This window comes from Salvelinus alpinus, chromosome 23 (assembly GCF_045679555.1).
Source record: "Salvelinus alpinus chromosome 23, SLU_Salpinus.1, whole genome shotgun sequence".
NCBI classification, from domain to species: domain Eukaryota; kingdom Metazoa; phylum Chordata; class Actinopteri; order Salmoniformes; family Salmonidae; genus Salvelinus; species Salvelinus alpinus.
Window position 1 is genome coordinate 48,409,773 of NC_092108.1, and position 11,486 is coordinate 48,421,258.

General features: G+C 45.2%; 1 protein-coding gene across 8 annotated transcripts in view; it reads right to left on the minus strand.

Moving 5' to 3' along the window:
* Positions 1–5,812, minus strand: part of amph (amphiphysin) — a 127,748-nt gene extending 121,936 nt beyond the window's left edge. For all 8 annotated transcript variants that reach the window (XM_071362611.1, XM_071362609.1, XM_071362608.1 and 5 more), the window contains exon 1: positions 5,680–5,812. In XM_071362611.1, the coding sequence (XP_071218712.1) occupies positions 5,680–5,748 (69 nt within the window). In that variant the 5' untranslated portion in view covers positions 5,749–5,812. The remainder of the gene's footprint in view (positions 1–5,679) is intronic.
* Positions 5,813–11,486: the final 5,674 nt, after the last annotated feature.

Sequence of the window (11,486 nt, forward strand, 5' to 3'; positions counted from 1 at the left end):
GATACGTGTCTGTGTGTGTGTGTGTGTGTGTTCTTCAAACCCCTCTGTCTTCGCCTGACCATTGCAGCTAAGGCACAGTTAGAGTTTATGGTTTCATGACTATGCCAAAATTGCACACAAAAAATAACCAGTGCATTCACTTTTAAGGGCAAACACTGTTGTAAATAACAGATCAAATGTGGTATTTTATTAGGATCCCCATCAGCTGTTGCAAAAGCAGCAGCTACTCTTCCTGGGGTCCACACAAAACATGAACCATATTACAGAATTACATAATACAGAACATCATTAGACAAGAACAGCTCAAGGACAGAACTACATACATATCAATGCATACACACAAACTATCTAGGTCAAATAGGGGAGAGGCGTTGTGCCACGAGGTGTTGCTATATCTATTTTTTGAAACCAGGGTTGCTGTTAATTTGAGCAATATGAGATGGAAGGAAGTTCCATGCAATAAGGGCTCTATATAATACTGTACGTTTTCTTGAATTTGTTCTGGATTTGGGTACTATGAAAAGACCCCTGGTGGCATGTCTGGTGGGATAAGTGTGTGTGTCAGAGCTGTGTGTAAATTGACTATGCAAACAATTTGGGATTTTTAACACATTAATGTTTCTTATAAAAAGAAGAAGTGATGCAATCAGTCTCTCAACTCTTAGCCAAGAGAGACTGGCATGCACAGTATTAATATTAGCCCTCTGATTACAATTAAGAGCAAAATGTGCCGCTCTGTTCTGGGCCAGCTGCAGCTTAACTAGGTATTTTCTTGTAGCACTGGACCACATGACTGAACAATAATCAAGATTAGACAAAACTAGAGCCTGCAGAACTTGCTTTTTGGAGTAGGGTGTCAAAAAGGCAGAGCATCTATTACAGCTAGACTTCTCCCCATCTTTGCAACCATTGAATATATATGTTTTCACCATGACCGTTTACAATCTAAGGTAACGCCAAGTAATATAGTCTCCTACACTTGTTCAACCGCCACACCATTCATTTCCAGAATCAGCTGAGGTCTAGCACTTAAGTAATGATTTGTACCAAATACAATGCTCTTAGTTTTAGAGATGTTCAGGACCAGTTTATTACTGTCTACCCATTCCAAAACAGGCTGCAACTCTTTGTTAAGGGTTTCACTGACTTCATCAGCTGTGGTTGCTGATGCGTATATGGTTGAATCATCAGCATACATGGACACACATGCTTTGTTTAATGCCAGTGGCAGGTCATTGGTAAAAATAAAAAAAGAGTAGAGGGCCTAGAGAGCTGCCCTGCGGTACACCACACTTTACATGTTTGACATTAGAGACGCTTCCATTAAAGAAAACCCTGAGTTCTATTAGATAGATAGATCTGAATGCACGATATGGCAGAGGTTGAAAAGCCATAGCACTTAAGTTTTTTCAACAACAGGTTATGGTCAATAAGCTCAAAGGCTGCACTGAAATCTAACAGTACAGCTCCCACAATCTTCTTATTGTCAATTTCTTTCAGCCACTCATCAGTCATTTGTGTCAGTGCAGTACATGTTGAGTGCCCTTCTCTATAACCATGCTGAAAGTCTGTTGTTAATTTGTTTACAGAGAAATAGCATTGTATTTGGTCAAACACCATATTTTCCAACAGTAAGCTAAGAGCTGGCAAGCTTATAGGTCTTCTGTTAGAACCAGTAAAGGCCTCTTTACCACTCTTGGGTAGTGGAATTACTTCGGGCTTCCCTCCAGGCCGGAGGACAAAGACTTTCCTCTAGGCTCAGATTAAAAATATGCCAGATAAGTGGCTATAACGTCAGCCACCATTCTCACTGGGGTTCCATCTAAGTTGTCAATGTCAGGAGTTTTGTCATTATTGATCGTTTACAATCATTTCCCACCTCTCCCACACTAACTTTACAAAATTCTAACTTGCACTGCTTTTCTTTCATTATTCGTTTTTTTTATGCATGAATATAATTGCTCATAGTTTGTCGTGGGCATTCCCTGCCTAAATTTTCCCACTTCGCCAATGAAATAATCCTAAAAATAATTGGCAACATCAAATTGTTTTGTGATGAATAAGCCATCTGATTCGATGAAAGATGGAGTTGAATTTCTCTTTCTGACCATAATTTCATTTAAAGTACTCCAAAGTATTTTTTCCATCATTCTTTATATCATTGATCTTTGCTTCATATTAAAGTTTCTTCTTCTTTTTGTTGAGTTTAGTCACATAATTTCTCAACTTGCAGTAAGTAAGCCAGTCAGATGTACAGCCAGACTTATTAGCCACTCCTTTTGCCCCATCTCTTTCAATCATACAGTTTTTCAATTCCTCATCAATCCATGGAGCCTGAACAGTTCTAACAGTCAGTTTCTTCTCAGGTGCATGTTTATCAATAATTGGAAGAAGCAATTTCATAAATGCATCAAGTGCAGCGTCTGGATACTCCTCATTAATCACCTCTTTGGACTAGGGGGCAGTATTTTGACATCCGGAGGAAAAGCGTGCCCAAAGTAAACTGCCTGTTACTCAGGCCCAGAAGCTAGGATATGCATTAAATTAGCAGCTAGGCTAGCTGCGATGCCAAATAGCTTCTCAGACCCGTCCTTGGTCAGCAGGATCACTGGAAAGATACAAGCAGTCCCAGCAACTGATGCTAACTGCATCGCGGGATCCAACATAAGAAGCTAGGTAGCTACCAAGAACTTTACAATATATTTTAAACAACAAACTTTCCAAAGAAACAAAACCGAGCTCTTCCTCGTTCCGCGTGGAGAGCCAGTAAAGGGGGCTTTACCATTCTTGGGTAACGGAATTACTTTTGCTTCCCTCTAGGTCTGATGGCACCCACTTTCTAGTAGGCTTAGTGTCACGCCCTGACCTTAGAGATCCTTTTTATGTCTCTATTTTGGTTGGTCAGGGCGTGAGTTGGGGTGGGCATTCTATGTTGTGTTCTATGTTGTCTAGTTCTATGTGTTGTGCCGGGTGTGGTTCTCAATCAGAGGCAGCTGTCTATCGTTGTCTCTGATTGAGAACCATACTTAGGTAGCCTTTTCCCACCTGTGTTTGTGGGTAGTTGTTTTCTGTTGTGTGTCTGCACCAGCCAGAACTGTTTCGGTCGTTATCTTTGTTATTTTTGTTATTTCAGTGTTCATTTAATAAATATGGACCACGTACCACGCTGCACCTTGGTCCTCTCCTTCCAACAACCGTTACACTTAGATTGAAGATATGGCAAAAAGTGGGTGTAAAACATGTGCTGGTATAATCCATTATAAAGTAATATTGGATTGTGGTGGTAACATCTAGGGTAAAGCTGATTATAGAATATGAGCAGACCTGATGTTGACAAAAAGGTGCATTCATTCAATAAAGTTTTATTGAACACTTATGATGAACTTCAATATGCCTTCAAATTGAAGGTTTGTCTTAGAATAGAATAAGAATAGCATGTTGAATACCAAATGAAAAAGCACTCAGTGTAAGTGTAGTATACTGCAAGCCAAAACCTTTCATAAATGTACACGTCCCTCACTTAGACAAAAAAAATGTAACACCAGAACAGTGGTGGTTTCAGCACCATGGACAGCACACCCAGAGGTAGACGGTCTACACATCTTGCCTGCCACCCCACAGATTTTAGACATGTTGATGCAGCTTTGTCATAAGGCCGACGCGCCTCCAGGAAACAAATGTATGTTCAATAAAAATGTTGACCGCGTGTCATCGTGAATTTCCCCGGCAAAAGTCCCATTGTGCGTCTGTCAACGCTATTGAATTTAGAGGAGAGGTATTAAACTAATGTTTCCACCTGTGCTCGAGTTCAGAGAACATTTGTTTGGGAATACCGTGGGTTTAATAACTAGGCTACCGCATACACTTGGGCCAAGCAATAGGTGTAATTAAAAAGCCATTTTGGCTGTCATGTATATATTAACTAAGACCGTTCCGCACGTTCTTCACCTCGAGTCTGCCATTAGGAGAACAGTAGCACGAGGGGATATTAAAAGAATGACAATCCTCTTACTGCGGTTTGTGTCAGTGTGTGCGTGTGTCTGAGCTAGAACCAGGGAATACTCTCTTTACCAGCTTCACAGGCCGGTGATTTTTATTTCGACCTGACCATCAGCTAGATGAAAGAAGGGTAATGGGTGATCGGTGTGCAGTCTTTTATCATGGTTGTAGATACAATTGTATTATGTCTAATAGACTGTCTGTAATTGCATCTGCTTTCATGTCAACGTCCCATTTCATATCAAACCAATTCTCGCTCTGCATGTGTAATTTAAACGAGGCAGGCCAAAACAGGTTGTAAAAACAACTGGCTAAAACCATTCAATATTGTCCTGTAAAAATGACTAGCTCGCCTAAAGATAAAAGCCATAATAAACATAGATCCCATTTTCGGTAAGACATAGCCTGTAAAACAATAGATTAAGATGACTTTATTGGTCAATTGCACACAAGGTCCAACCAAAATCTGACTTCCGCTTTTAACCCAATCCCTCTGAAAGACACATATAGACGTGTTTTTGGAGCAGTACTCACAGTGTGCCCCCAGGGAGCTGTTGTTTTGGTAAGTGCATTGCTCAAGGGCACAACGGCAGGCAATGGCATCTAGGATTTGATAACAGCAACCCCCCCCCCCCCCCCCCCGGCTGCCTCACTTTCTGATAGATTTTTCGCATCGGACCCGGGATTCAGACTGGCAACCCAGTTGTTAGCTCGCCTCTCTAACTGCTAGGCCGCCCCCTAACCTAGGCAGTTTCCCTTTTTCAAGCTTTCGGCCAAAATTCCATTATTTGTCTGCCTGGAGTCTGTAAATACAAGCAAGGCCCTAAAAATACCCGTTCTTAAATAGAAAGGATTGGCTGAGTATTATCTCTACTACTGTAAACGCAGGCATATAGGCTACGCCACAGCCTAAAAACGCATCGTTGAGCACGAGTAGGGAAGAGAACCACCGCTATATCGTTAGTGCTGCAGTGAGCAGGGCATTCCCCATCTCACCATCTCCCCTTCCCCTGACCTTGCAGAAAAACACGGGTTTGACACAAAACTTGAATTAAGGTTATGCATTTAATTGGGCTATGAGCGAAATGTAAATGAAACAACACAGTCATGCCTCGAAATGGAGTAGGCTGATCTTTAACATCGACTGAAATGTTTCGCACGTCGCTATGACATTTGGTTGACGTGATATTCGTTATAAGATTGATGTGGGCTCATTCTCATTTGACAGGCTTCATAAAAGCAGTCCGTTGGCCTCTATCTTCAAAAAAAGGCCCAACCTCCGTTCTAAGGGCCTTCCGTTCATTTAGTTCGTATATTAAAGTGGATACTGTAATGGAGCCTTCCAAGCCTCGCTGTGAAATGGCAGTAGGGGATAATATTGCATTCGCGACATTACAATTGTCGCCATGCATCTAGGCTAAATGCAGAGGCTAGAACATAAATGCTGTTATAGTCAAGCAAAATATATCATGGAAGGTATTTAATCATGATACATATTCACTTATCCGTGCACGAATAGCCTACACCGACTGCAATTTCTACACACATCCATTCACCTGCTCCTCCCAGCTACCCTAGAACAATCCTTGGATAGCTCCTCTGGGCACAAAAGCGGTTTAGCACAAAGCAAAAACAACTTGATACACAGGATGTCGATTTGAAATGTGTTAAACGCTTTACCTTTTCCTGCGCCCTACTTAGCCGTTTCTGGACGTTTTTGGCGAAAATCCCCGTCTTTATTTCGGCCATGGCTGCTGATACTGCAACGGGATGAGCGTCGCTTCAGTTTAGCACCTAGGACAGAGAAATTATGACGGACTAGGAAGGAGGGGAGGATAAATTCTTAAAGCCACAGTACAAAAATTCACACTAAACGTCCCAGTTTAGTATAATGATTATTATATGTTCTGGTTTGTATATTACGATTAGTTATAATGTATTTATCATGACAAGATATCAACATGATGCCTAGCTGGACCAGGATATTGTTATCCCGTTTCTGCTTCAAACAGACATACAATGTAGCCTATAGGCGTAGACTTGCTCCAACCCTGCCCCCACTGTACATGTCGCTTGCTTGTGAACAGCGAAAACACTTCTGGGTTGCGTCAAAGCGTTCGTGGACATGAGCCCGTGTGGATAGTCTCATGTAGAAAACATACATATCTGAAAGGATTGGATAGGTGTCCAAAATATGGAAACAATTCCACTTGGTTTATCAGAGGGCAGGGGCTAGGATAGGGATTGATGTGGAATCCCACATCAGCAGCACATGTCCATCCCCAGGCCTCCCCCCAACACACACACACACACACACTGCTCAAGTTTTAGACTAATCTTAATTGGGAACCTACAGTACTTGGAATTGGGTGCCAATAGAACTAATAATAACAAATTATTCAAGTTATTATGCTACATTCAGATTAAGTTTAATATAATATTACCTTATCATATGCCTTCTGTATCACTGCATACACATCTGATGTACACATTCTACACTTACAATTGCAACTGCAATTATATGTTGGCTATTATTGTAGCACCATATTTTCAGCTTTTGGCGTTGACTTTTCTGATTTAAAATGCACGGAATGTGAAAGTAGTGCCTATGTGTTTAATCATATAGGCAGAGGGGTATTTGTTTAGGCCTACCACTCATTCATGTACTGTATGTTTTCTACATGAGACTATCCACACAGGCTCATGTCCAGGACACCTATCCAATCCTTTCAGATATCCACACGTGGTCAGGGACGTGACCAAGAACCCGATGGCTCCAGAGCTCCAGAGTTCCTCTGTGGAGATGGGAGAACCTTCCAGAAGGACAACAATCTCTGCAGCGCTCCACCAATCAGGCCTTTATGGTAGAGTGGCTAGACGGAAGTCACTCCTCTGTAAAAGGAACATGACAGCTTGCTTGGAGTTTGCCAAAAGGCACCTAAAGACTCTTAGACCATGAGAAACAAGATTCTCTGGTCAGATGAAACCAAGATGAAACTCTTTGGAATGAATGCCAAGTGCCATATCTGGGGAAAACCTGGCACCATCTGTACGGTGAGCATGGTGGTGGCAGCATCACGCTGTGGGGATCGAGGCAAAGATGAACGGATGTACAGACAGATCCTTGATGAAAACCTACACCAGAGTGTTCAGAACCTCAGACTGGGGCAAAGGTTCACCTTCCAACAGGACAACAACCCTAAGCACACAGCCAAAACAACGCAAGGGTGGTTTCGGGGAAAGTCTCTGAATGTCGTTGAGGGCCCAGCCAGAGCTCAGACTTGAACCTGATCGAACATCTCTGGAGAGACCTGAAAATAGCTGTGCAGCAACACTCCCTATCCAACCTGACAGAGCTTGAGAGGATATGCAGAGAAGAATGGGAGAAACTCCCCAAATACAGATGTGCCAAGCTTGTAGCGTCGAGGCTGTAATCGCTGCCAAAGGTGCTTCAAAAAAGTGCTGAGTAAAGGGTCTGAATACTTATGTAAATGTGATATTTCAGTTTTTTTATATATAATTTTGCAGAAATGTCTAAAAAACATGTTTTGCTTTGTCATTATGGGGTTTTGTGTGTAGATTGATGAGGGAAAAATGTTTTTTTGACATTTTTGCAAAATTATATATAAAAAAACTGAACGACCAGGATCGTGGTGTTACCCTGTGAAGGTGGAAGATCGGTTATGAAATCCACCGACAGGTGCGACCTCGGCCGTTGTGGAACGGGTAAGGGTTGTAGCTTACCTTTGGGCAGGTGCCTAGGAGCCTTACACTGGGCGCACACCGAGCAGGAGGAAACATAAACCCTCACATCCTTAGCCAAAGTGGGCCACCAGTACTTCCCACTAAGACAGCGCACCGTCCGGCCGATCCCAGGATGACCAGAGGAGGGTGATGTGTGGGCCCAATAGATCAGCCGGTTGCGGACAGCAGACGGAACGTACAGACGTCCAGCTGGACACTGAGGGGGAGCGGACTCTGCACGTGACGCCCACTCAATGTCCGCGTCCAGCTCCCACACTACCGGCGCCACCAAGCAAGAGGCGGGGAGTATGGGAGTGGGATCCATGGGCCGCTCCTCTGTGTCATACAGCCGGGACAATGCGTCTGCCTTAACGTTCTGGGAGCCTGGTCTGTAAGAACGGGTAAACACAAAACGTGTGAAAAACATGGCCCACCTTGCCTGGCGAGGTTTCAGTCTCCTCTTCAGCCGGATGTACTCCAGATTGCGGTGGTCAGTCCAGTTGAGAAAAGTGTCTAGCCCCCTCAAGCCAATGTCTCCACGCCTTCAAGGCCTTGCCGACAGCCAACAACTCCCGGTCCACCACATCATAGTTTCGCTCCGCCAGGCTGAGCTTCTTCGAGAAGAAGGCACAAGGGCGGAGGTTCGGAGGCGTACCCGAGCGCTGAGAGAGCACAGCTCCTATCCCAGCCTCGGACGCGTCCACCTCCACTATGAACGCCAAAGAGGGATCCGGATGGGCCAGCACGGGAGCCGAGGTAAACAAAGCCCTCAGGTGACTAAAAGCCCTGTCCGCCTCAGCTGTCCACTGCAAGCGCACCGGGCCCCCCTTCAGCAGTGAAGTAATGGGAGCTGCTACCTGACCAAAACCCCGGATAAACCTCCGGTAGTAGCAAACCCTAAGAATCGTTGCACCTCCTTACCGTGGTGGGAGTCGGCCAATTACGCACGGCTGCAATGCGGTCACTCTCCATCTCCACCCCTGACGTGGAAATGCGATACCCTAGGAAGGAGATGGACTGTTGGAAGAACAGGCATTTCTCAGTCTTGACGTACAGGTCATGCTCCAACAGGCGACCAAGCACGCTGCGCACCAGGGACACATGCTCGGCGCGTGTAGCGGAGTATATCAAAATGTCATCAATATACACCACTACAGCCTGCACGTGCAGGTCCCTGAAAATCTCGTCTACAAAAGCTTGGAAGACTGATGGCGCATTCATCAACCCGTACGGCATGACGGGGTACTCATAGTGCCCAGAGATGGTACTGAAAGCCGTCTTCCACTCGTCTCCCTCTCGGATACGCACCAGGTTGTAAGCGCTCCTGAGATCAAATTCGGTGAAAACCCTCGCCCCGTGCATTGACTCTATCGCTGTGGCTATGAGAGGTAGCGGGTAACTGTACTTCACAGTGATCTGGTTTAGGGCTTGATAGTCAATACACGGGCGCAGACCTCCCTCCTTCTTCACAAAAAAGAAACTTGAGGAGACGGGTGAAGTGGAGGACCGAATGTACCCCTGACGCAGGGATTCGGAGACATATGTTTCCATAGCCTCCGTCTCCGCCTGTGAGAGGGGATTCACGTGACTCCTGGGAAGTGCAGCGTCTACCAGGAGATCTATCGCACAATCGCCCCGTCGATGAGTTGGTAATTGAGTCGCCTTCTTTTTAGAGAAGGCTGGCGCCAAATCGGCATATTCAGGGGGAATGCGCACGGTGGAGACCTGGTCCGGACTCTCCACCGTAGTAGCACCAACGGAAACCCCTAAACACCTACCTGAGCACTCTCGCGACCACCCTGTGAGAGCAGTGGGGTTATGACAAGCTTACCAGGGTAGGCCCAGCACCACGGGAAACGCAGGAGAGTCAATAAGGAAGAGACTAATTCTCTCCGTATGACCCCCCTGCGTCACCATGCCCAAAGGAGCGGTGACCTCCCTAATCAACCCTGACCCTAATGGTCGACTATCTAAGACGTGAACCGGGAAAGCGACATCCACGGGAAAAATGGGCATCCCTAAACTATGGGCTAAAGCTTTATCAATGAAATTCCCAGCCGCGCCTGAATTGACGAGCGCCTTATGCTGGGAATGCGGGGAAAAGTCAGGAAAGGTGACAGACACAAACATATGTGCAACAGAGGACTCTGGGCTGGAGGATGGTGCCAGCTCACCTGGGGTGACGCCAGAGCGCCCTGCCTGCTGCCTCGAATCCCAGAGGAACCCACCCGGCACCGACCGGCAGTGTGAACTCTGCGGCTACATATAGTGCACGAGCGGTCCGGTCTCCCTGCGCACCGCTCCCCCAGGTCCATGGGTATCGGAGAGGGGGTGCGGGAGGATGGAACCACCAGGCAGTTGGCAGTACTCCCGTCATACTCCTGTGGCCAGGAGAGACGGATCCTACTGGGTTCAGGCGGGAAAGGGGCGCTCAGGGGAGACCCCGGTTGTGCTTGTGGAGGCGCTGGAAGAACTCCCTGTCTCTCCCAGCGGTCCATTGTCTGGACAACGCGGTCCATGGCGGCACCAAGATGGTAAAGTATTACTGCATGCTCCTGGACGCGCTCCTCCACCTCTATGGCCGGCGTACCTTCTCCTGCTGACTCCATAGAAGGGTCGGTGATTCTGTAATGGGTGCGTGTTGGTGGCAGGGAAGTCAGGCGCAGGAGAACGAACTTGGTATAAATGGAGTCGTTTATTAAAAGTTAACAAAACTCCAAAAACCAAAATATATAAAAGAATCAAAGTAGGTACAAAACCCGTTGGGCACCAACACAAACTTGCACAAACATACAATCAAACAATCACCGACAAGGACAAGAAGGAAAACAGAGGGTTAAATACACAACATGTAATTGATGGGATTAGAACCAGGTGTGATGGAAGACAAGACAAAACCAATGGAAAATAAAAAATGGATCAGTGATGGCTAGAAGATCGGTGACGTCGACCGCCGAACACCGTTCAAACAAGGAGAGGGGCCGACTTTGGCGGAAGTCGTGACAATGTCTGGTGAGTATGCAGGCATTTTCAGCTTCCAGGAATTGTGTATAGATCCTTGCGACATGGGGCCATGCATTATCATGCTGAACCATGAGGTGATGGCGACGGATGAATGGCACGATAATGGCCCTGAGGATCTCATCACGGTTTCTCTGCGCATTTAAATTGTCATCGATAAAATGCAATTGTGTTCGTTGTCCGTAGCTTATGTCTGCACATACCATAACACCTCATGTCGATCGTAAATTGTAGGCAGCAGACGATTCCTTTTGGGGTCTAATTTGGGCAAATGGAATGTCTTTGTGTTACAGATGAATTTTCCGTCCAAAACTTCAACATCAAAGAATGGACACTGGGACAATATATTTAAACATCTGAATGTTGGGAATGATGAGAGATGGAGTATGGAAAATGAATGTCTATTTTGTGATTAAAATTGTTATAAAGACGTTATAATGAAAATATTGTAACTTCAAGAGCTTTTACACTGTGTATAAAAGGTTTACATTCTTTACGTTTTGTAGAAAATATCAAGGATAAAGAGAATGTTTTTATGACAATAGGATTGTGATTTTATTTCTCTAACGAGATCATACTAATTCTGATACCTTGCCTTGAAACTAGCCACACCCCAGGGAGCCCAGAGAGTGTGTGAGAATGACAAAATGCCCCCTGTTTTACCCGAGGGTATAAAAAGATAAGACTAAATCGGACCACAGCTGCAGCGAGGTCTACGATAG